At 33.4% G+C, this 27,805-nt stretch overlaps 1 protein-coding gene across 1 annotated transcript; it reads right to left on the bottom strand.

The window, feature by feature from the left end:
* Positions 1-1,843: 1,843 nt before the first annotated feature.
* On the bottom strand, positions 1,844-26,081 carry LOC129948056 (barH-like 2 homeobox protein). The gene is made up of 3 exons (XM_056058873.1): positions 25,478-26,081; positions 2,308-2,689; positions 1,844-2,235 (listed from the first exon to the last, which is right to left on the bottom strand). Exons 1-3 carry the CDS (start codon positions 25,566-25,568, stop codon positions 2,013-2,015), a joined length of 696 nt encoding a protein of 231 aa, XP_055914848.1. The 5' UTR covers positions 25,569-26,081; the 3' UTR covers positions 1,844-2,012.
* Positions 26,082-27,805: the final 1,724 nt, after the last annotated feature.

The raw sequence follows: 27,805 nt of genomic DNA, 5'->3' as shown, positions 1-27,805 counted from the left end.
ACTCAAGTACGTTATTGGGGCTCCAGCCCAAATATGAGAGTTATACTCGAGTTTATGACAAATAAAAGCTTTGTAAATTATAGCCAGATCAGAAGGAGTAAAAAAGACTTCTTGCATCGTCGGAAAAAACCTAAACACGTATCAGCATTTTTGGCGATGTCAATTATGTGATAACTTCACAACAAGTGGTTTGTGATGCACATACCTAGGACTGATAGTTGTTCAATCTCCACCACCCATGAATAGTGGCATTGGGGGAGGGTTACGCTTTTGTGAGAGAAGACAGCATTGAGTTTTCGAAACATTAAATTCTAGACGGTTTTTAAATCCCCATTGAACAATGCTGTCAAGATTAATGAGCTTATCATACCCTGTCATTTGCTGCTGGTAGTCCACATCCGAAGAACAAGGATGAGAATCTAAAAACAAATATGAAAAGCAGAGGGTACAGCCATCAGCGAAACAATATGGTGGGTTAGAAGTTTCAGACCAAAGATCATTTATGAATATAAGGAAGAGAGTCGGAGACAAAACCAAGCCCTGGGCGCACAAGCGTTTATTTTGTGAATATCAGATTTCAACTTGTAAAATACTACTTATTGAATTGAACGGTCCGAAAGGACCCAACAAAGAAGAGATTCATCAATACCAAAAGCACGCATTTTCGATAAGAGATCTTGATGCCAAACTTTATATCTAATGCAATAATGAGATAAATCATCAGTGGACCTATGGCAACGAAAGCCACACCGCCGGTCATTAAGAAGCTTCCTTCTTCAAAAAAATTTCTTAAGCTGAAAATTGATCAGCTTTTCCATGACCTTGGAAAGAACGGACGTGAGTGCAATTGGACGATAGTTTGTAGGAGAGGGGGATTCGCCGTTTTTAGGGACAGGCTGGACAAATGCTATTTTCCATCCGCTCGGAAAGTGACTAGTAGAATAGGACAGACGGAAAACCTTACGCAGTGGTTTTGCCAAGTTAGAAGAATAGCGGGGATACTATCTGGGCCAGCGGATTTGTGAATGTCAAGATCTTTTAGTACTCTAGCAACTGTACGAGTGCGATTCGTCCCATGGAATAGTTTACGCTTTTAAGTACACGAGGAGTCATGTCACTTATTGGCAGCATCGAATTAACAGCATACTGTGTTGCAAGCAAATTGGCTTTGTCAATCGAGCTAACAAAAGGAGTGTCATTAGAAACGAGCGTAGGAACTAACGATGACGTAGTTTTGCGCACATTTTTTACAATTGACCAGCAATGTGTACTATCTTTGGGACTTTGTAGCTTAGAATGTTCGAATTTGCCTGCAGGAGGTAGAACACCTATAGTGTACTTATCAGGGTCAGATTACTTTATGCTGGTCTATAATAATAGGGATTGATTTGCTTATTCACAACGATTTAAAACCACTCGCTCTTAACCCAGGAATATAACTGTAGTGGGCCTATAGGTTCGTGGAGTGGCCTGCAAGATCGTGCGATTTATTAACGCTGGAATATTTTGTATGGGGTTATGTGAAATCACAGATAAGCCCGAAACGATTAAAGACTTGGAAGTTATTTCTGCGGGCAAACGCACGGCCGAAAAGAGGTCCCTCTGGGCTCGAATTTATTCGAAGCAGCGCCGCCTAGGCGACCACTTGCCTTTAATATGCGTTTCATTTTTTCTTAAAAAACTCCCTTTTTAAAATGAAAGACGTTTGGAAAAAGTAATATTCCTTTCATATTTATACTGGTTCTCGAATAAGGGTTCTACTATACTATAATTGAAAACTTAAGCAAGATCATCGAATAAAACGCAAAAAGTCATGATGTTTTATGAACTATTTTTTTTTTATTATTATAATTATTCTTTGTTTATATGTTTTATACTTTCGAACATTATTATATATTGCACACACAAAAATCGGAAGAACGATCTAAAAATTAGATACATCTACTTTATTTATTTACACTATTTTTTACATTTCGAGATCTCGTCAAGAGCATTTATTATTTTTTGAAAGTTTACAATGGGCATCCGTGCACGTAACTGACGTTCCGAAATATTGCTGCTGCCGCCGCTGATGTTAGAAAAGTACACGGATTCGCAGAAGAGAATGATGACAGGGACGTCGGGCAACAGCCCAATGTGGCAGAATTGGCATGATCACTAGAAAATTCCTTTTCCAAGGTAGCCTGATGGCGTAGTTGTTCTAATCTGAGCTGATTTTGTCGCTTCCATTTTGTTCTAAGGATATGAGGGGAAAAATAAATAACTGCGTCAAATTTATGAGATATTTAATAAAGTTTCAATGCTCACCTTCTATTTTGATACCATGTCTTCACTTGAGTCTCCGACAAGTTAAGTGTATCTGCAACATCACTACGATCTGCTACTGACAGATACTTTTGGCACCTAAATTTCCTTTCCAAGTAGGCCAATTGTGCGTGGGTGAATGCTGTTCTCCTACGACGAGGCTTTCGTCCAGATTTGCCTAAATTTATTTTGTGATCATTTGAACTGTGACCCTCCGGCGATGAAAGGTTGTTCGAATCAATACTGGACTCATTTCCAAGAATATTTCTATTTTGCAGGTGATTTGTGTTGAATTGTAAATCATTGTGACAATTCATTATTCCAGATTCGGGTGAAGAGCGATCTTCGATATCAATGTCCGTGTTGTCATCTGATATATCGGAATCTGTAAAACAATAATTTTTCGTTTTGTTAGAAAAGAAAACAGTAAACAAATTGAATATGTTATGAATTGTATATGATAAGTTTTCGATAAACTATATAAATACACACTGATTACGCTGCGCCCTGGCCATGCGAGGTAAAAAATAGCAACATTTCAGCTCCCGGGTTCAGAACAATTATGCACAATTTTAAAGATAATAGATTTTTGCTTCATAATAACTCTGGACAAAGAAGCTGAAAGTCGCATTTTCGTTTCACAGTTCAAAAACTGAAACTGTTGCAATTTCTCAGTTCATTTTTTCTTGCGACGTATAGAAGCTATATGGCAAGTATTGCATTAGTAAATAATTTCGAACTCGAGATTTTAATGAAACATAGCATTACGAAGGTGATAAGTCAAAAAAATTCTTCAATCCTCGCCACTACAGACCAAACCATTTGGTGGATTGATTTTAAATTTGGAAACTATAGTTTCAAGCTAATTTGCGTTAGGTTTTTTCTTCTGTTTTTTTTTTGCCATAAATCCAAAGTTCTTCGAATTTTCTTAACTTCTTCTTTTCTATCTTCTTTTAATATAAAAACAAATGTTTTTGTATTGTTCCCAAAGAGTACTCCCATAGAACAGTTTTTTTGTGTTTGAGTTTTCTCAAGAAGTAATCAACCGATTTCAATATTTTTGTTGCAAAAGCTCTTATGCTTATTATTATTTAATTTTTTGGATTAATACTTTGAATGCTGACGTCAACGCGTCGTCGACAAACCATATTTGTTCTATGCGGCAAACAACACCTTCCAATACATCCGCACACCCCGTATCCGGGAAAAACGCCATACTATGATGCTGACGTCGACTACGCGATAAAAGTTTTTATAGTTAAAATACAAAATATTAATAAAATTAAGCACTGATATAAGTAGATTAGAGTAAAAGGAACCTTTTTAACAAAAAAAATGTCAGCATAAAGGAAGCGCTCAGGTCAAACCATGCCGCAGTCAAAGTGTTAAAAAAAATATTTATTTATTTTTTTTTAAATCCGTAGTTTTGAAAATGGTTCACCATTTTCTAATCAAATTAAAACGTAAATTAAAATCTGCGTACCAAAAATATTTTTAAGAAACATTTTATACACACAAAACTTAATTAAAAAAAAACTCCAACGATTTTCAAATACAAATTTCGAAAAACTAAGGTTTTTTTTTGAAAAACCAAATGGCAACTTTTTTAAATCTTTTGGGATACATAAGCAAGTTCGTGCGACCCAGTAGTGTATTTTATTTGTATTTATTTCTATATATAGTTACTTTTAAAAGCCATTAGTGTTACTGTTTGCACTTCGGTTGGAGGAGTTTCGTTTCCACAAACGAATTGCAGACACGTACAATTTACGTCCTGCAAATCTGTATTCAAATCACGGTAATATAAATTTCAAACAAAAGTGAAATTCAAAAATTTATTCGGATAAAAAAATGCAATATTCTGGTATTACATTCCGAAAAGTCCAACTCATTCAATTGATTCTTCGGTAATGTAATAGAATTTAGCGTCTCATTCTTAAAATATCAGAAATCGATTCCCGTTCTATTTTGAAGTCTTAAATAATGGAATCATCAAAAGGGGGGAGCTTCTGCATCTCAACTATATCCCGCATAGGGAAGCTCGACCCGGACAATGCAGTTTGTGTAACCGATGGGAAAGAGATGATGTTTTTCACATGAAAATGAAAGTAGGAGAGCCTTTCTTGAATCTAATTACCTTACGGAAGAGGATATGATCAGACTCCTAAATGAGATGACGGTGGAAAAACTGCTTACGTACTGCAAAATGGCTAAAGCTTACCGGGACAGAATAATCTGCGAAAGCTTCTTAAATTATATATATATATAGGTATATACAGATATGTTTTTTCTTTTTGTTTAACATTTCTTGATTTTTAATGCAACCATTCAAAGCTTAATACATTAAATTTATCTTGTCAACCAGATAGACGGCATTGCCATGCTAATTGTGATTTTGCAAATTTTTAAATATGTTAAGAAATAATGAAAATAAAATAAAATTAAATCTAATCTAATCTAATCTATTAAAGTATTTTTACTGCTTTGAAGTCTTATTATTAATTGAAGACTTTTTACTGCTTATGGAAACCTTTTGACCACTGTGATGCGTCTGTTGCAAGTAATAGATTTTAACAATTATTGTAAACTGGTGTCCCCAGCGTTCCGTTTTATCTTCGAGGCTCTTCCGTATTTTTATAAATCATCTTTTGCCTGAAACATTAAATCGACTATATTGTTTCGCTGATGACAGGACTCTCAGCTTTTTATATTCGTTTTTAGATTCTCAAAATTGTTCTTCGGACTTGAATTACCAACGACGGCAGCATATGATAAGCTCATTAAATTCTGATCTTGACAGCATTGTCTAATGGGGAATCAAAAACCGTGTAGAATTTAATGCTTCAAAAACCCAATGCCGTCTTTTATCGCAAAGACGTTACCCCTTCCCAATGCACTATCCATGGGTGCATTAACATCCAGGAAACTGATCAGCTTTCAGTTCTAGGTATTTGTATTACAAACCATACTTCTTTGTGGATTGATCACATATTTTACATCGCCAAATATGCTGCTAAGTTTTCTGACGATGCAAGAATTTTTTCACTCTATCTGATCTGGCTATAATTTTCAAAGCTATTATTTGTCCAAAACTTAAAATCATAGACATTTACGTTTCTTGAAAACCGCCGAAAGGTCTCGTGCCTATAATTGTTTTATCGCCATTTTCATAAACAATACTCTAGTGCAGTGTTTTAACGTATGGGTCGCGAATCCTTTAAGAGGTGTCGTGAACATTCTTACGAGGAATTCCAAAAGGTTTAGAAAATACTGCAGTTAAACAAACCAATAAACGTTTATTAAGAAAAATGATAATTAAATTAAATATTCATTTGTGTCAAATAAAAAAAAATAAACATCGACACATAGATCCAGCAGACTTTCTTTCAGCTTGATTCCCAATTTTGCCTGATTTACAGCTGCATTTAAAAACGGATTAAAGATCCACCAAGGCCCAATATTCTTTGATATCTCTTCCATTGAGAAGTAATGACCCATTTCTTCTATCAACTTTTCTAACATCATTTTCATAACAGGTATAAACTCCTTGATATTTATCTCACATTCAATTTCTTCACCAAAAGATTGTGTCGAGTAAAATGAATCTAAGTGGTTTTGATTAAAAGACGATGACCAAAATTCAATTTTGTTTGTAAAGTCATAGATTTTGTCTTTAGACGTGATGACATTTTCATCCCGTCCTTGAAGACTTTTATTCAAGATATACAAGCAAAAAAGTTCAAGATGTCGAAGTTAAAATGTAGAGAAAAGCTTTTAAGACTGTTGCCACATTATTTTAATTAAACAAAATTCGAGTCATAGAAGTTCGAGCTATCGAAGTTCGACGCACGGTACGGAAAAAAAGCAATGGATTGAGGGGTCGCGAAATATTTCCTTGTGCTAAATCATCCATAATGTAAAAGGTTGAAAAACACAGCTCTAGTGAAATAGCCAGTTGCATTCCTTCCCTCAAACAATTTAATACCCGTTCTCCTAGAAATGCTCATCAATTAACCCTTTAGACCAATATCCGCACATTTGAGGCTTATTAGTTTTTCCGAACTCCATATTGAATTGATTGTGTAGCAACACGACTTAGACCATATAACATTTTTAACCATCTTTGTAGTGAATTTTAACACTTTAAATATTTTGTTCCAATGTAAAAAGATGACAGTTTCAATAGTGACAAGAAACAGTTTCTGAGATAGCCAAATAGCGGACCATTTTAAGTAAATGCCCTTATTAGAAACAACTTTCTGTAAAGGGTGTTTTTGTTGAAAGGACTTTGAATTGGAATAAAACAAAGATTTTTTTTTAATTGACACGAAATTTCCTCTACTCATAAAATAATCTTCTGACATAATTAAAACATGACTTCCGGCATACGACTATCTTGGCTGGCTACAGCTCCTGTAATGTCAAGGTTCCTTGATGAAAAAGTCAATAATAATGGGTCTTTAGCGGTGAACATTGACTGCTAAGTGAAAGTTAATTCCACCGCTAAACATAATTTGGGTATGAAAATTGGGAACAGCAATTTGGACGAGTAGTTCTGACGTCAGTCTATTTATATCGAAACGCCTAACCAAATTGAAAATGAATCACTTGACAGCTTACAAAACGGCCACCAGTTAAAATAGTGTTACCTGTTACTTTATCTTTATTGTTTTAAGTAATTGAAGAATAAATCCTTGAATAACCAGCATGATTAAGATTTTTAAAAAATATAATAAGCAAAACGTGCTATGATAAATATAAAATATAAAACTATATAATTAAACTATGTTAAAAAATCATTCACATTCAATTTCTTTATCAAAAACGAACAAACGGCTCCCTTTAGACTAATATAAAGCTTCCTCAAAACTAAACACTTTCCTTTTAAGGACTCAAACAAAAAAGTAAGTCAAAGTTATTTCCATTCCAATTAGAATTCCTATACAGCTCTAGAGAAGATCCCATCACATGTATTCTTCGTCTATGTAAGTGGTTTTCCCAAAATAGAAACATATTTAATAAAGGTGGTAGGTTAGTCTCTGCAAACATACGAGTACCTTTAACATACAATTCAACGTGACTTTCTCTTTATTCCAAATAAAATGCCAAAGGGATATTTGCAAAAAAGAACCTTTATACTTAATATACAAAAAACCAACAGACATACAATAGCGAATAAACATATTACGTATTGTGTCCTGAAACCACTCACTTTTCTTCCCTATAATATTTAAGGATAACAATTTATTCTTTTTTGCTGATAGCACACACGTGAGTTACTCCTTGAGAACTCAATCAGGAAGCAATCGAAGGAAGCACGTGAATCAAATTGACTATAGTGGGATATCTCCGGCGGACATGCCCGTTGTTCGTCAATTCAAAATCAACGAATCCTTTTCTGTTTGTCTGATTTCTGGTGTATTATTTTTTAAAAGAATTGAAGATAAGTGGAACAGCTGGAGTGCAGGACGACGACGATGAAGATGACGACGACGACGAACGCCCACTGGAGATAGATTTAGATTTATATTCAATTTATTGTTCGGCGCATTTATTTCAGCAAAGCAGTATCTTAAAATACATTATGCGTAATAATATGGCAAACGGTTTTTTAATTTATTTTGTGGTTGTCGATATGCGAATATCCTCACTCCTCAGTTCCTATAACAATAATGCTAAAAATAATAAGTATGAGTAATGAATATGAGTCTGGTATTTTAATGGAACACAGCAGGCTTTTAAGGACATGGTACATATACTTGGAACTTATTCGTGTACATTTTTTTAGAGCAATGTGCGAAAGATGCGTCACATGTCTCTGTGAAATCATGTGTCTAATTTGTTGTGTTTTTTAGAAATCAATTTTAATTCCTTAGAGTTTAGATTTTTTTACAATTAAATACCAACGTATTGAATATAAAGTTGCATACATTTTAAGGTTATAAAAAAGATAGGTTTCAAAAAGAGAGCGAAAGGAATATACAATTAATTTATCGTTAGGAAATAAGTTTTAACTTTGTTGCTACGTAATTAGGTATTTATTCCTAAAAGCGTTGCTTCTCATTTATTTGTCGTGAAATAATGGTTAAAGCTTGAATTCTCGTGTCCTGATTTTGATGTTATTAGTCCAATTCATTTTAAGTGACATAATTTAATTAGTTTAGTTCACATGCAAGTTAAGCTAACATGCATATAAATGCCATTTCTTTTTGTACTTAAGGTATAGATGTCATAATTCGGTTCATGTGTACTTTGGGTGACAGCGACAGTCTTGCTCATACGGGGGAATTGAAACATTCTCAGTATTTCAGTATGAATATTTTGTTTAAATCTTTTGTAATTGTATATTAGCATATTCCAAATGTAAAGTTTTTTTCGAAATCCTTTCAAAAAAAATTGCTTGTTTTAATCTTAAAGTTTATAAGACTTGATGAAAATAAAATGCACGATAGGGTCGAGCGAACTAGCTCGAACCAAACATTCTGTTTAAAAATATTTCCTGTATTTTAAAGAGCCACAAACACGTAACTAAAGTGTATAAACTTCATGACCCAATTGGTTACAGATACACTTGCTGTATTAACGCCGGGAAAAAGTATTTTTACGGTCAGAGAGCAAACCCAACGCCTTGAACTTCACACAGCACTCAAATCGTCATAGATCTGGCAGAAAGTAATTTGGACAAGGGTAAAACAATTGCTACGGACAACTCTTCCACCTCTGTACCCCTTGCAAAATTTAGCTCAGCCCCAAAAAAACATCTAATTGGAACTCTTCGAAAAAATAGAGAATAGAAAAAACCGAAAACGATGCTAGAACTTTTACAATGATCTCAGCAAAACCGAAGTAAGAGCTGTAGCATAACTCGTAAAAATAAAGAATAGAAAAACAGAAAACGATCTCAGTAAAACCGAAGGAAGAGCTGTAGCATCAAAAAAAGTGTCCACATATTTTAGTTCGTGTAAGGGAAATCCAAATCTATGCATAAAATGCTTCAACAAAAAACATTAGTTCTATCTTATTATTATTAAATTTTCATTTTAGTAGAACTGACCATGCACTACTTCATAACACAAGACGAACTGACACAAATATTTCGTAAACTTAAAAATAAAAAATCAAGCGTTTTAGATAACATTCCGAACATTGTCTTAAAACATATTCCAATCAAAATCATAAGCCAATATTGCGTTATATTTAATAACTTGCTAAATAATTGTTACTTCCCGAGTTGTTGGAAAACTTCAAAGGTACTTCCAATAATAAAAAAGAAAAAGGATCCTTCTGATCCTTCTTGCTATAGGCCAATACGTCTCCTGCCTAATATCGGGAAGATTTTTGAAATAGTTATTTGTAAGTCTATTCATGTGCCAAAAAAAAGTGTTAATATAGCGAAAACAATTTGGAATCAAGAGAAATCACTCAGCACGCAGTTACAAAACTGATTTCAGATGTAAACTGGAATCTGAACGCAAAGAGATGTACAGCTGCCTGCATAGTAGATATCGAAAAAGCCTTTGAAATGGTTTGGATCAACGGGCTTTTATTTAAACTCAAACGGTACGAATTTCCACCCCATCTTGTTAAACTAATTTCATCTATGGTGAAACATAAGAATTTTGTTTTAACCGATAGACAAATCACTACAACCAAAGTTTTTAGTATCACCAATTATTCGCCACAGGACACTGTTTCGGCACCTCAATTGTTTAGTTAATATGTTTTCGACATATTAAGTGAAATCGATGACTCGATAGCGTTCGCTGACGATACCACTTTGTATGCAAGTGGATCAAGAATTGCAGATATTTAAACAGAACTGCAAAGAAAATTTGATAAGCTGCAATCATTCTGCTTGGAGTGGAAGCTTAAAATAAACAATACTAAGTGTGAAACCATATACTGTTCCGCAGCCCAATAAGACACGGAAATTCACATTTCAGACGAAATTCGAAAAACCTAAAAATAAACTCTGAGGGTCTCCTCATCGAATCAAAGACTGTTGTGAAGCACCTTGGTATTCATTTGGACAAAATCAATTGCAAAAGGCAAGAGCGGACTTTATGTCGATAAAACGTCTTTTTTCTCCAACTTTCTTAGATCCGATGTGAAAAAATGCTATCAACCATTTATACGTCTAATTCTGACTTAAGCGAGTGCTGTATGGTGGAGTATTAATCCGTCGTATATGGAAAAGCTTTGTATGTTCGAGAGAAAATGTCTTCGAACTTGCATGCAAATGTACAGAAGCTCACATTCTGACATTCTGCATTACGTTTCGAACAAGAAACTTTTGGATGCTTCCGGTGTGTCAATTGGCAATTTCATTCCGAACCTTGTGAGGAATCACTTTGAGAGGTCGGCAAACGTTGTTGAGAACGATCCTGTTTCTGGGTTATTCTGTTTTAACCCCGAATACTTCAAAAACACACTTACGATTGGATTAATACCTTCCGAGGCTTTCTTGTTTCTGGATGCACAAGGCCATTTGTCCGACTCAACCCTAGATCACACGAAGAACTTTTCTTTTGCAACGACCCAAGGTGCTTTCATCCGCTTTTGTCATAGTTCATGCTTCTGCACCGTATAGCAGGACGGGGATGATAAGGGTCTTATATAGCAACACTTTGGTCCCTCGAGAGAGGACTTTACCACTCAATTGTTTTCTTAGCCCAAAGAAACAGCGGTTAGCAAGAGTTATTCTGTGTTTGATCTCAGTGCTGGTGTTGTTTTCTGCGTTTGCGCTTGACATCGCATCACCTTGTCTAAAACCTTTTTTGACATCGAAAGGTTCTTTGAAGTTGTTTCCAACATTTATGGAGCAGCGTGAATTTTCGATGGTCATTCTGCACAAACGGACGGGTTTGGCAGGGATGCCAAAACTTAGATGCTGTCATATACGGCCTTTAAATCGATGAAAAGATGGTGGGTGGGGTTCTTGCATATGGCTTTGCAAATCTAAAGGCAATTTGAAAGTTGCGTGAGCGGTTTTTCTATTCTGTAGTAATTCTGCAGCAATCCCAGATGATGCTACCGCTAATGCAATTTTTCCTTGCATTCTAAATTTAGCAAGCAGTCCCGCCAGGTGCCTCAAGAAAGAACATTTTACCACTCTTCTGCATCACGTTGTCGATTATAGTGTTGTATGCAAGACGCTGGTCATCGGTTAATTTTTGCTCATTTTCTGGAACAAAAATTGAAAGTTGGTTGGCGTCATACGTTGTTTCTGAAAAAAATTGAATTGTCCTGAAGAAATTCTCTGTCACGTTCTTCAATCTGTGCAGTCCAAAGCAAAGTCTGACATCGTTCCTTCTGGACAGCAGAGAATTCGTGGTTCTTTAAGCTATTTGAATGCACGACAGAAATTCCACTTGGTAATCATATTTCCTATAAAAACGTGAGATCAGTGAGTCAGTGATATTTGAATTTTATATGTATAGATAACAAATTATTGAGTAACATTATCGGACTTTATGTAGGCCTAAAACCTGGTCCATGATATCCTCTTTCATTAAAAAAAAAACTGCATGACAATTGGATAAGAAGTTTCGAAGCCAAACCATAACAAAGATTTCCTCTTTTGCTTGATTTCAGTTTTATATATGTACATGTATAAATTATTTAATTTTAATTAATTTTATCCTATTTTTATTTATTTTTTGGATTAAGTTCCTTATTTATATTTTAAGCTTAAGCTAAAAAACTTTGGCAGCAAAAAAAACCATAAAGTTAGTTATTTTAAAAAATAGTTTATTTTCTTTTGAAGTATCAAGAATGTAATTTTTTCTAGGTGCCAAAAGAAGAAAAGAAAAATGAATCTAAATACTAAGCCACATAAAAAAAACATCCATCGGAAAATGTGTTGACTGTGAGCCAGCTGGTCACATGGCCTCCTGGCGTGGCCCACCGGTCAATCACATGGCAGTGAACGTGTTTTAAAAAAGCTTGTTTTCAAAAATTTTAATGTCATCTGATTTCCCAAAAAAACGCAGTTTCTTATATCATATTAATATACGTTCAAAATTTTGGTATTTTTAAATCAAAAATAAAACAATCACATTTTTTACCATAAATATAATTGAAACAGTTTAAGAGCACAAAGAAATTGGTTGATTAGTTCTTGAGAAAACTTAAAAAAAAAATAACAGTTCTATATAGGGTAGCCTTCTGAAGCAATACCAAATTATTTTTTTTTTATTAAATGAACCAAATTACGAACAAAAATTTAAGGGATTGGCGGAATCGAAAGACCCACTTTTTTCGACTTCTATTAAAAAATTAAAGATCTATTTACATGAAAGTTACCATAGAATTAAGGCACAACGCACAAATAGAATTGAAAACTGGTTTGTATCTTAGTTCTTTACAAAATTAATTTTAAAACAATACGACTCGCTTAAAATTATGGATACGAAAAAATTTATGAAAACTTAAATTATATAGTTTTGAAAAAACGAATTTAAAATATATGTGATTTGTCTAAAAATCGAAAACACAAATAAATAATATGCATATATTATAAGGTACACATCATTTTATTTCCTTAAGCTATATTTGTACTTAAAACATTAATGTGCATAAATAAATACATGCATAGCTATTTATATCAAGACCTCACTTGCTTATAACATCATAATAATAAACGTAGAAAAATAAGTGTTAAAATGTGGAAAACTGTTTCCCATCCTTAGGCAATCGTGCAATTATAGTAAAACACATTTTAAATCTTATAAAGGACACAAATAAGTAGACATTACGCGGTTTTGTCCTCCATCATTGTCTTCATCTCATTAATTACCTCCGAAAGGATCTGCTTAATTCTTCGTGTTTAGTGTATGCATTCAAGAAAATCGCGACGGCACACCACGTCACGTCACGGCTCGACATTCAGAAGTCACACATGGAAATCCTTTTTTTTTAAATGTGCATATATGTACAGAATGAGAATTCCACAAGCTGAAATGCTTTTTAGTGTCGTGTATGCCTTTGCATTCTGCATTGCAATTATAGTATTTAGAAGTTGAAATCCTTTCAGTGCAATTGTTTTTGTTTTGTTTGAAGATTTCATTCGTTCACTTGCCAAAGAGGACGAACGTGACAAATTGCAAGATGACACATCGACTGCATTGTCTAAATCCCTAGTAAAAAATATCCTAATTATCCCCTGCAGCTTCATTCAACCATCTTAGCTATAGCTCCTTTGGAACTCACTGTGTTTTCTAGGTACACTTTTATGTTTCGTGTATTCTTAAAAAAGGTTTATAAAGAGCGAGCCCCTAAGACTTTATGGATTAACTTTGTTAAAATTAAATAGAAAGAGGTATTTTATTATAAATATGTGGTAACGTATTTGTTTTAAATTAAATACCAACATAATTTAAAATTCTGAAACAGTTAATAAATGCTTTTTACTCCAACTGAAGGGATTAAATGGGTTCCTTTCTAAACACAATAAAGTCGCGACATTTTAAACTAGTTACCAATTTGCTAAATATTTAACAATTTAATAGGGCACCATTGTAAACCTATCTTTTTAGTTTGCTAACTAGAAAATTGCTAATTGACTTTTATTTTAAAACGAGCACCAAACATGTCTAAAAAGTGACAGTTCGTAATAAACAAGAAAAATTAAGTCGTATAAAATTTGATTCCCAAAGTATGTGAATGTTCCTTACAAATTGGAATTTAGTGTGTTTGAAACATCTTGAATTGTATATAAAATTAATGTTTCAAATGTCATTAATGAATTCACATTGATATTGATGAATAATGTAAGTCAAAACATCTTTATATGGTTTTTTTCCACGGTAACCACCACAGAAATTAATGAATTGTTAAGGCAATTCTTACAGTCTTTTCTATTTCCTTTTCGATTTAATGATTTATATGATTTTTGATACAATTTTTTACTTGAACATGTATGATCAAAACTAACAGACGCCCCCATACAATTTTTTTGGTGAAAAAACAAAAATTTAAATTTTCTCAAAAACAAACCGATAGATTTTTTTAACTTGGCTTTTTTTAATAAGAAAAACATATTTTTGTATTGATCCAGAAAGGTACCGCTCATAGCACCGTTATTTTGTTTTTTTAATTTTCTTATCAACTTATGAACCGATTTCAATAGTTTTTTTGGACGAGCTATTAAATTGCCTTAACAATATTTGATTATCAAAAGTGTAATTTTTGTTTGTTTGGATTTTTAAAAATATATTTTTTTAATTTTGTATCTCAGAAACGGTTCAACTATTTCTTACGAAATTCAAATGTAAAGCGTATATTTACAATCACTAAACTACTGGATACCAAAAATGTTTTTAGAACAAAATTGAAAATTTTATGTATACAAAATTAATTTAAAAAAAACCGCTTTAACGATTTTCGAAAAAAATTGAAAAATCAATTTTTTTTATTTGTAAAATGGCATTTACATTTTTGAAGAAAAACTTATTTTTCAGGTTAAAGTTTCAATCTTAAATTATTTTTTTTTTAATCATTTTACTTGTATAAAATGTAACCCCCTCCCATCACACTTTGATTTTGATTACATTCCCATTTATCTGCATAAAGCTAAGCACGCCAATGAACTATTCTTTATCCGTTTTAGACACCTACCTAACTACACAACCAATAGGCGTTCGCTTTACAATTTAAAAATACATGTTCCGCCTTTTTCTTATCTTCAGATAATTTATTTTTCATCCTGGTTCTTCTAATATGAATTTAAAATAAAGCTATTCAAAGGGAAAAGCTTTGAAGGAACTAGTTGAATACACAAACAATTGTTTTCGTTAAGTATGCTTACAAGTATTTTTCATTTCCGGGATGAGTTGTCCTAAAATGAGCTGTGTCTTGAGATAAAACTAGCTTACCCACAAAAAATGGTGTGTATTCGATAAGTTCATTCAAATACACACACCATTTCCCTTAACATAATATTTTCCAAATTTATTTTTTTAAGGTATATTTTTAAATCTTATATAGGTTCTATTTTAAACAGAGTCTTTGTATAAAGGAGCAAGTTCGTGCGATTCATTAGTGCATTTAATTTTATTGGAACTTAATTTTTCAAATAATTTATAATTATTTCAACTGTTTATGATAAAGTTTTATATAGTTAAATTTTATTTTATTTCAAGAAACCTACTGCAAGCCAGTCATCCTGTCGCTTCATATAGAATTGGCTCCTAAAGAATTTCTGATCGGTTCATCTTCGTCATGCGAGGGAATAAACTTTTCCAACTAAGTCTAACGGACAAATATTTGTGTCACAATATCTGCTTCGGCATAGATTGTTTAGTTCTTAATTTAATAGTTTCTAAATTTCTTCTTCATATCGATGCTATAAAACTTTAAGACTATCTATAATACTTTTATGGTTTTGCTAAAGCCCATTATCCCAAAAATATTAAATGCCGAGTTGCCAAACATTTTCTCCTTTGTAATTTTAAAATTTTATTTTTAGTATCTGCTAGATTTAAAATTTTCTAACTCTTTAACGTATTTTATAAAGCCTCCACAAATAAAAAGATTGTAAAACTAAGCTAATTAACCATAACTTACAACTAACTTACTAAAATACTTATGCTAAATTAAACTCTTAAACTATAGAACACATATGTAAGCCGGTTAAGGCTTTAAACCCCATTCCGACTATCTGCTATCAAGTACACCGATTGAAGCAACAAAAACTGGTTCTCCTGCTTCACCTTATCAAATCGGTCTTGTTCGGACACAACACTTTGTGCCATGACGGAAGTCCCGATTGTGAAGGAATCGCCTATCCACGGTTCTTCGTCTGACGTGTTAGATTAGCGATACTGCCAATCTATCCTGTTTTGGACCGCATCTACCTACAAATTAAATCACGTTTATCTTTTGTTTGCGTTAATTGGTTGACAATTTATAACCAAGCTTCTTCACTCCAATAAAATTTAAAATTATTCTCTATAAGTCGTGTAATACAATGAGTTTTTGCACTAAACTTCGGAATAAATTTACGAAAATAGCTTGCTAAACCCATAAACTGTCTGACTTGTCTCACATTTGTTGAAGATGGGTTTCGAGACGTGCTGTTGTCATGTGTTCTTTCTGTATGTTCTTCTTTCCCTTCTGTCCTTCTGTCTTGTATTAATGTCTTGTGTTATTATCACCTTACAAAGTCTAGTCGCTCAAGGTGCTGTGTTCTCTACCCTGTACATTTATGTGCTGAGTAGTGTGTAATGTAATGTAATGCTGGAGATGGGGCTTACATAAGTTCATCTATTTTTTTGCAGATCAGTCTTATACTGATACTTCTCAGTAAAGATATTATTAGAATTTGCAACTGAACAAATTAGTATTTTTCAATATTCAATGAAAATCCACATTCAGTCAAAGCTTTCAATTCAAGATCAATTCGCTTTATGCCTTCTTCAACACTTGTTGATATAATAACTACATCATCCATATAAACCAATGCAATTTTAATTTTTATATCATTGCTTAAGGCGTGATCAATTGCTCGCTGAAAAACTGCAGGAAAATTTGATAATCCAAAGGCGTTCTTAAGAATTCAAATTGTCCTTCAGAAGTTACAAATGCAGTTTTTTTCCATTGAATCTCCAGCTATAGGAATCTGACAAAATCCCAACGCCATGTCCCGAGATGAAACATTTATTCTTAGCTAATTGGTCTAAATGATCATCTATTCTTGGAATGCCCGAACATCGACACACATCCAATATTTACCATTATTTTTTGAACCAATATAACAGGGCTATAAAAAGGCGAGTAACTATCTCAACAACCGAAAACAAATCGTAACTGGTAACTGGTGACTTTGAGCAATTTATACCATGCTAAAATCGTTGTATGAGATGGATTCATAACTTTCAAAATTCGCAACCCTTCCGAAAACCGTGACAACATTCCAACCACTTGCACGAAAGCAAACCTACCCATTGATAATGCAGAAACCACATTTTTCAAACAATGTTTAACTCTTCCCAATAATGCAGATTGAATTCGTGGTATAGTATCAGAATCTTTTAAACTATCTCGCTTAAGGCCTTAATCAATATCTTCACACCATTTTTTAATATCTACACGCAAACGATCAGAGTCGGAGACAGGAAAACTAGTCATTATTTTTTTGTGTATCAATATCTTTGAATAATCGAATATGTCGTACTGCTTTTAAATTGATTACATTTTGCTGATCGTTCTGAACCTTTATTAACGCCCTTGTTTATACTATTTCATTTCTTTTTTAAACACAGAACTGGCCAGGATTGGACTGGACACATAAAAATATAAGACAAAAATAAAAATAATTACTTATCTTTTTCATCTTGAAGAAAACACTTCCTTTTCCTTTCTCATTCCAAAACTCCAAATATCTGGACTTTCCTTAAAATTATTTCTTTAGAAACATCTTTTTTCTCAGCAACAATTCTTTCTTGAATTTTCTCTAGGGCCATAATAATAAAAATTATTAATTGATTATATGCTGGCTTAGGATGAAGGGGCCTAGAAGGACCTTTATAATAATTTCCAGTCAAAAGAGCTGCTTAAAATGTCTAGGTAGTATTTCAATAACAACGACTCGATTCTAGAAAAGCTAAGATGAGACTTTCAATTCTCATCGTTTCACTTTTCACTAGACGAAAATTATTCATTGTTTTTGTTTCGTTTTTAAATAATCTTTAACGACGTCTTTAAACCTTATCGATCTCCTATTGTTGTTGATTGTTTTATTTTTTTTTGTGCTTTTCAATAATATAAATATATATACATAAAATATTGGTGTTTTTTAAGTGTATTTTACTAATACACAACATCGAGCTGCAAATTTTCGGTTTCTTGCTATAAATGGGTTTCCAAAAATATCGTTTAAGAAAAACTCTGGTTTCGAAGCTTAACTTTTGAATGTATCAGTTTTTAAAAGAGTATTGCTTTACTCGAAATTGAAGTATTATTTTGAATGCTTTGTCCATTCACTTAACTACAAAGTAGAAGCTGTAACTTCTTACGAATGTTCTTGATTAAATTCAAAAGTTGAGGTTTAATTTCTTCAAGTTAAAATAATGCCGTTTTCAAACGATTTTCTCTTGTCGAATTCAAAACATACCAACGTAATTTAGACGACTTCAAATTACTTGAAAATCGAAAAGGCGAAATTTAGAATTCACTTCTTTTTAAGTTCGAACAAAATTAAATCGATTTTGATAAAAATGAAATTCAGAACTCCAATTTATATAATTCATTTTTATTTCATTTCGAGTAAAAGTGAATTGCAGAATCTAGCTGATAATCTACTTTTTCTTCCTTAAAACATCTTGAAATAAAATTATTTTATTATTATCTAAAGGGACTGCAAGTATTTTATATGGCAAATTTATGTGCAGATTATTATTGCTATGAATATGTATGAAGTATGTGATTTCTAATAATGCATAAATTATGCATTTCGTCTATAAAAGAGCACTCATCAACATTCAGATTGTGCAACTGAATAAATTATATATGAAATAATAAATTAAAAACAATATATGTATACATAATTAGACCTTCATATGTGCAATAAAATATAAATATTTTTATCTAGATAAGCTGGTTTAATTACAAAGTTAATGAGCAATGCACTTGTTTTATGTCACGATTTGATTGAAGTGTTAGCTGCATTTTGTTGGCTTTAATTGCATATACGGCTGCAAAAAGATAATTTATGTATGTGGGTGCATATGCACAATCATGCATGTTATTGCATTGATTTGAGCCAATCTGTGAAATATAACACCAACTGGGAAACACCTCAACACCCGGCGGGATTTAAGTCCTTCACTTAAGAAATGCTTGTATCGCAAAGCAGCAGATGTACAAGATAAGCATCTGCTCGAAGCCATTATGTAGAAAATTTATAAGTTTGTCTTGCAATGAGGCCCTCTAGCTCTAACACTGGTCGACACGTTTTTCTTACTGGCATTAAAATTGCACTTTAGTTTAGTTTAGTTTATTCATGAAACAAAGTTACAACATGCACTTTAGTGATTACTAGATAAGACAATACATACAATTTAAAATTTAAACATTACCAACAGCAACGTTATTTAGAATTAACAATAAATTTGATTTAAATAAATTTCTACTAACATTGAAATCAATCATGTCGCAAACAGTATTTGTTCCTCTTAAACACCTGGATAATGGTTCATTGGTAGCATAAACAGTTCTATGATAAGGAACACTAAAAAACGATTGGTTTCGAAGCAATCTCGCAGGAACATTAATCCCGATTAGAGCTAAAATTTGTGAACAATCAATATGATCTGCTACTATGTCACGAATGAACATAACCTCTTTGAACTTTCTACGAAAGTTAAGAAGCAAAATACCAAGTAATTTACACTTTGTTTCATAGATAGGAAGATCTATGTCCCATTGAAATCTCTTCACTACAACTGCGTACATCAAGCACTTTGAATTTAACCCTTTATTGCATGGTGGCTCATATATGAGCCTAATCGTATTTATGTCGATATTTTCTAGTTTTCAACAAATTCTGTTGTTTTGTGCGTATAGTGTAAAATTAGTAACATAAACGCTCTAAATTGCATTGATAAACGCCATCTATGAACGAGTTTCGGCAACAAATTTGTCCGTCAAACTCGTTACAAAGGTTGCAGTACGAGAAACGATTTTGAGAAATTAAAATTGTATAAAAAATATAAAAATTAAATGTAGTGCTTGAAAAAAAATTACCAGTAAAACAAATAATATAAATATTATTGACAATGTGAATTTTTTCGATTTTATTAAGTAACAAGTGCTTATAAGTTGAGAAAAAAAAAAAATATGGCACAACATGCGGAAATATACTTTCATTTTATACCGAGATAACAGAATTCAGGTATGGTCCCAAATCGATTTTACGGAGTTATCCATACTTCTATACACAATTTTCACGACAGCAGCAGTGACGAAGATTCTTTAGATGATGAGCACGAGGTAAACAGATGCAAAAATCTTCCGCCTCTATATATTCCAGTGTCTGATGTATCCGATTGGGAATTAGAATATAACATGTCTCTATCTCAGATGGCACCTCCCTCGAATAAAAGTGCTAAAAAGTGCTTTGGAAAAAGGTGATAACGAAACCGCATTCACAGGTGATACGATACGCCAATACAATTCTACAAGTACTTGTTTACAGACGAAATGTTTAAATATATAGAACAAAAAACAACCAGATAATCCTGTGAAGAACGTTCCGAAAAAATTGCCCATATAACAGCAATGGAATTTGAACATTTTGTTGGAATATGCCTTTACATGTCATTGTACAATTACCATCAACTAGGCTTTATTGGAATGAAACCCTAGGTTACCCAAAAATTTACTCTGTAATGGCATGTAACCGGTTCGAAGAAATAAAAGGGTTCATACATTTCAACACCAACTCGACGCAAATACCCAAAGGACAACCAGGACATGATCCCCTTCATAAAATAAGACTATTTTTGGATCAAAAAAGGCAGAGACTCCTTACTGTTCATAGAGAAGAATAAATGGCAGCAGATAAACAAATTATATCAACCAAAAACAGATCATCTATGCGGCAATACAACCCAAAACAAAAACACACAGATGGGGATATCAAAATTTTGTCCTCGGTAGTAGCTCTGGGTTCAGCTACGACTTTGAACTTTATACTTGAGCTCAAGGACATGTACAGTTGTACACCGATTTTCCAAAAATTAGTACATCCAGTGACGTTGTTTTTCGACTGCCGAGAACTATTCCCGACGGATTCAACTACAAATTATTCATTGACAACTGGTACACGTCCATACCGTTGTTGACTTATCTTGCAAAGAAAGCGTTTTTAACGCAAGGAACCATAAAAGCCAATCGGATTCCGGTTTATAAAGTTCCTATCGAAAACTGTGGAAAAACTGGCGACAATTGATAACCTGGATATTTCTGTGGTAACATGGTTTGACACCAGAACTGTGAACCTTGCTTCGACATATGTCGGCAGCAAACCGTCTTCTGAAGTCCAACGCTTCAACTAAAAAGGAAAAGGGCTACAAACTGTCATGTCCAAAGGAAGTCATGACCTATAATCGGCATTTGGGTAGAGTTCATCTTTTGCTCTTGTTAGATACTATAGAATACTAATTAGATCAAACAAATTTTAATACAGAATATTTTTCCACATAATCGACATGAATGCGTGGCTATTGTACAGACGAACGCTTAATGGTTCTGAGGCGTGGCTGCCACTAAGAGCCCGTTCACACGATCCCGAATCGGCGGTTTGCCGTATCGTCGATTTGACCGTATAAGCCAGTGTCAATATAATTTAAATGAGTATATTCAGACGATACGGCATTTAACTGTATACGGTAAAATGACTGATTAGGTCGATTTTGTCATTCGGTTTTGTCTCTGCAAATCGTTTTCGGTCGTCCGGTAAAAAAACCGATTCGGCTCATCGTGGCAATGTATTTATAGACAGTGCGGTCAGACAATTCGATATTTTGACCGATAGTGCGTCATTTTTCGTCTGGGCTAATGTCGAATAATTTATTGCTAGTATATACTCGAAGTGGGTCGTCGTCGGTGTAGGGTTGAGTACGGTGTACGGTAAAATTACCGTGCCGTCTGAACCCTCCAACCGAAAGACACCGAATCGGGAAAATATCAAATCGTGTGAACGGGCTTTAACAGATTTCAAGTTCGCGCTAGTCGAAGATCTATGCCACGTCAGCAAACTAAGCACAGCTAACAAACGTGGATGACGCTCTTATGTCTTGGAGAATAATCTACAATTGAAGAAATTAAAAGCACCTGTTGCCATAATTCCATCGCAAGACGTTCGATTAGATCAGTTAGATCACCTTCCTTCTGACCTGACCACAAGATAGTGCAAAGTAAATCTTTGGTTGAATGAGAAAAGGAACTGTTTCACAATATTCCATACTACATAATTTTTTGAATAAATAGTTGATTTCATTTATTGAAATTATTTTTTTTGTAACTTTTCTGCTCGATGTGCCATTTTTATGATCAAAACCGAAAATCGCAAAAAAATATCTGAAACACCTGTTTTTAATCATAATTAACTATCACTTATATTTTTTATCGTTTATAAACAACAAAAAAAGAATAGGACCAAAATATGGCTTCCTTGCGAGACACCCGACGTAACATAGTGGTGCAGAAATAATGTTATTTATACAAACGTACCATTAAAAAAAGTTTGAGTGAAAACCTACTTTATTTATCTTCATAAGTAAAGCACCATAATTGACTCTGTCAACAACATACTGATATCAAGTGCATTCAAGGCTAAATTACTAAAAATAGTGAGGTAAGTTGCAGTGCATCTACCAGCTACAAAACCATGTTGGTAAAAATTGTTTTTTTGTAATGGGTTTTGGTGACCTTAATTCAAATTTGATTTCAAAATGAATGTATCACATTAGGTTTTTGAGTTATAACTATTGAAAATTCGAAAAAAAAACACATATCTAAGCTTATTCTAATTTATGAAGTAGATAGATAGATATATAAATTAGATAAATTCTTTATTTTTTTTTATTTAAGTTTAACAATAATTCTTACGAATAAGGACTTGGCAATTCTGCCGTCTGCCTGGATTGACATTTCATAATAAAAAGAAAATATTAAAAGTAAAATAGTTGAACTAAATAATTAATTTATAATTTAAAAAATGTAACAAAATTGAAAAAAAAAAAAAACATAATAATAGTACAACAATTTGTGGATTCGTATACTAAAATAAATTAGTTAATCAGTAGAAGAAACTTGATAAGCAATTATTGACAATTTTAAAGTGATTTGAAACACAAAATTATATTATTTTATATAATGGTAACTGGCCGAATGATTAGACTTTACGTTGGGTAACTATTCCAGAAATGTAAGGCGTGCTTAAAGAAATTATATAGAGTGGGACATCCTAGCGAACCATTTAATATCTCATGAAGTCTGTTTACAATGAGATGGCCTTTGATTTAAATGTAATCGCCGAATTTCCTGTAATATCGGTCATACCGCACTAAAAGGATGTATATCTTCTATTTCTCTTCTGTTGAATAAATTAAAAATTTGTGGAAGATCAGCTCCAAAAGGCACATAGTAAACATTTAAAGTTTCAACTCGTGCTCTAAAGATATAACTTATAGTTTCTTGCGATAATTCATTATTGAAATAGTTAGCTTCCTATAGGTGTTCCTGGAGGATGTTGACGATAACAATTTTAGCAGTAACATTTGTAAACATAGAGCTCCATTCATCGACATATGACTCCAATAAAGTTAAGTTAGCTTCATGTGAGATAGCTAGCTAACTCCATTCTTTGATAGGAGTGGCATTAGATTGCAGTAGTCTTAGCAAGATGGTTTTACGAAGACTTCTTTCATCCCTCTTCATCACTCTTATTGAATAATCCGAGTTCATTTTTAGGTTTTGAGTATATATTGGCGTTACGCCAGACTCCATGTAAATAGCATCATTTGGTGTTGAATTAGGTAATCTAAACAAGCGTTTGAAAAATAGTCCTTGAATTGCTTCAAACTCCTCGGGGACCAAGTATCCAAAAACTTAAGCACGGTAGCACATACAAGTGTTGACAAACTAACTTTCACTTGGGTATCGGTTCATCACAGATATCGTCGATAAACAAAGCAAACATTATTGGCTCAAAATGCATCCTTGTGGAACACCCGCTGTTGTTTCAATCCAATCCGAAAACTCTGATAAATCCCATACAGAGGCGCTTGATGACTCCAAAAATTTAAAATACATTATCAGGAATTTTCGGGAGATCCCTAGTAATGAGAGCTTATACATCAAAGCCTGTCTACTGACCTTATCAAATGCTGTTTTGAAATCTACAAAACAAGCATACAATTTCTTTTTCTTTTCAATAGACTTCCTGTCAAAAGTGGTTAGTGCAAAAAAGTGATCCATCGTTTAAAAGTCCGACCGAAAACCAGCTTGAAACTTGCTTTGACGATTAGTGATCTCGATCCACTTAGTGAGCCTTTCGTACAAAATTAAAGTCAGAATCTTCCTTATAATGTTAAGAATAGAAATTCCTCTGTAGTTTTCCACAAGATTTGAATCTCCTTTCTTGCAAATAGCAAAAATAACTGCTTTATTAAAGTTTGTTGGCTTATAAGCATCATTATATAACCTGTTAAAGTACTCCACAAGATAGTTTTTTAAATTTAGCAAGTACCTTTTTCAATAAAATCCTCGATGGTTTAACGATATAATATTTAAAAAAAAATTTAAAAAAATGATAAATTAAAATAAAAGTTTGGATTCGAAATCAGCACTTAAAATTAAGCCCGAAAAATGTTTGCCAAAGCTATAAAAGTATCAAATTCAAATTTGTCTTGAACTTCAAATAGATTTAAATAAAGGCACATAACTTATGAGAATTTCTAGAAACTAAGTAAGATACTAAAATGTTTTCAATTGTATCTCAAGGAAAAAGATGTGTACTTCTCAAAATCATCATATTATTAATTGTTAAGAAATTTTTGGGTTTTAACTTATTCTTAAAAACTCCGTTTGTAGTTGTTGTTAGCATTTTTTAAGGGTCATACTTAAAAGACCTGATATGATAAAGTGGAGATTGATTGAGATGTCTTTAATTCGGTATTCGAATTAAGAACATCTTGTCAGAAAGTTCCTTTTATTTTTATGTGCCACCCACTATTTTTTGCCTAAATAAAGCTCATATTGCACAGACTAAGAAACAAATCCTCAAAGAAATTCTGAAAGATTAAAAGAATTCTTCAAAGTGCTATTGCAACTTAAGTATAACGAGAAATTACCCATCTAACTCCTCGACAATCAATTAAACTTGTTTTTTAAGCACTCAAATTTTGTAGTTGAGTTTCTGACATTTCAAAAAGAAAACTACCTATAGCTTGGCTAAACCTCCCAGATCTGACATAGCTCTTCCACAAAAAGTTACTCATAAAAATCAACAAAATTGCTCTACTCTTATCTAACAAGTTAAGGTAGGTACATAAGGATACAATACGTACGCGTCAAAACCCGACGGCAATACAATATTAAAAAAAAAAAAGATAAATAAAGATTTAATGCCATTTATTGTCAAAAAATTAAACGCATTAACACCTACCGTCGCCGTCATCGACGTGATTTTGATGTCTGTTTATTAAGTCCCCAAGCAGGTCACGAATTAGAAAAGACTTTGCACTTTGTTGATGCATTATTACGTAGAAGATTGTAAATCCTTATTTATTTTTCAATTCCACTTTATACTCGTACCCAATGTAGTTTTGTATTTGAAAGATCGAAGGACGAAGTATGTTTTTATTGCATTTAGTCAGATTTATTATAATACACCGAAATATCCACCGCACTAAAACTTAAACATCTTTTTTGTTTAAAACTCAACCGTTTTACGTCTAAGAGCACACAAAACACAAATGTTTAAAACCTACATATACAAAGTAAATATTTAGATATATATTCACATGAAATCAAAAAAATCCAAAGGACATATGTAGGTATTTACGTCTATAAGATTATTTTTCCGACAAATTATTTATAAAAATGAAAGGATAAAAACCGTTGAATATCCTTATCAAATTATTACGTACGTCAAACACTAAAGAGCGGATGCGAATGAAGCGCCAGACGGTTTTAATGCGATTCTTGATGTTCCTGTCGATGTTATACCGTTATCCATAACCAACTAAGAGAGTATGTCATGTATCATATGCGACACGTTTATCCTTATTAAATCAATTGCAATGATGTCAAACGTCACGACTCGACTCAAGACCATCATCACCCCCATTTAACCACAACCATAAACCATCAACCATCAACCACCCTCAATTTGCGCGTTAGCCATTTTGTAAAACGGAAGTTTTTCGTATAAATTCATCATGTTTCTCTTTTGCACACTTGCGAGTTCGTCTGTCTGTTTTTAACCCCCTCAAAGTGGGGGAGTGGTATTCCGTGGCGTAATCGTTCCTCTGATTGGTTGAACGATTAACAACCCCTGTTGGTTTCCGTAATTTTATGGTTATGCTTTATAAACGGCATCCTTATTTTCTTGAACGAGGTAAAGAGAGATATTTATGGCACTGGCTCTAGAACTTTTCACAGGACCAAAGCTTCCCCAGAGAAATGGTGTAATTTGTGTATTCTCCACACAATTATGACTTACCTATGAGTGTATCTTATTTGTATTTATTATTATTTTAAGAAATGCCCTAACTTTAAACTGCTACTGCTACTGCTACTCGTACAACAACTGGTGTTTCAAGGGTTAAATGGAATGAGAGTGTTTTTCGTCAATGTGCTTATGTGTATGAAATTCATTTTGTGTATTTAGTGTCATCTCTAATTCTTAGATTTGGGGAAAGGAATGGAAATGGAGGTGCTGCAAAACAATTAGGTATATTTTTAAGTTTCGTTTTAATTGCGAAAACCAAATGGCATACAGGGTGACTTTGAATAAGTATAGATGAAAATGAGAAATTTGCAATCGAAGAAACAGGCGTAGTTAGCGATTCTTTTAAGAGGGTGCAGGAAGCTTTTACAAAATTTTCACATAATACAATTCCTAAAATTTAAATTTCGCTGTTTTTAAAGTCTTTTCTCTCTCCCCAAATGTAAGCCTATCTCAATATCGGCAACGGTGGATCACGAGCTCTACGACCCCACCCAGCTAGGAGATTATTTTTTAATTTTCGTAGGAGTTTCCTTGAATTCAGCTAAGGTCAGGTTGAATTGCTGAAGTTTCCTACTTCTTAATAGTAGCAATCATCATCAATGCAATTTCACAATAGATACGGGGTCCCTAATTTTAGTGGTTGTGTAAGCGTCTTACATAATGCGTGTCAAAGAATAAAAGGCTGGGGGTAAACCAGTTGCTAACGAGCTCATTCGGATGCCTTGGCAGGGTCCGTCTTATTTTCTGCCTTACCCCGGTATATCGACTCTGCCGGGTCCGACCTATTCGTGGGACCAACATTCAACAAACTTTAACAAAATGGACGAACTAGACATGACAAACGTAGAACCATCCACAGACTTGGAGGATGAACTCTTGGCCTCCAGCCAGGAGACCTTAAAGGGGAGCTCATTTACCGCTGGTAGTTCCAGCACTTGTGAGCAACCCAAAACCACAGGAAGTATAGGCATTGCTATTCATAACACCCCTATACTTCCTAAACTGTATACAAAACCGAAACCCTCGAGTAAGAGTGCAACTCAAGTAAACAAAAAACCATAGGAAGGCGCTCTTCTCAAGAACCGCTTCAAAACGACCTCTCACATTCTTGCCAAGATTGCCAAAAATGAAGAGACCGGAGTGAATCATAAGAGGGACGCCCAAAATAAAATAAAGTACCAGAAGGTTGTTGATGAATACAATAACTTTCTGGCCAGCCGAGAAAAGACCGTTAAGGGAAACAGATCTCAGGTAGACATC

This window comes from Eupeodes corollae, chromosome 2, assembly GCF_945859685.1.
Source record: "Eupeodes corollae chromosome 2, idEupCoro1.1, whole genome shotgun sequence".
Classification (NCBI taxonomy): domain Eukaryota; kingdom Metazoa; phylum Arthropoda; class Insecta; order Diptera; family Syrphidae; genus Eupeodes; species Eupeodes corollae.
The sequence above is the reverse complement of the archived record's forward strand: the minus strand, read 5'-3'. Positions and strand labels throughout refer to the sequence as shown.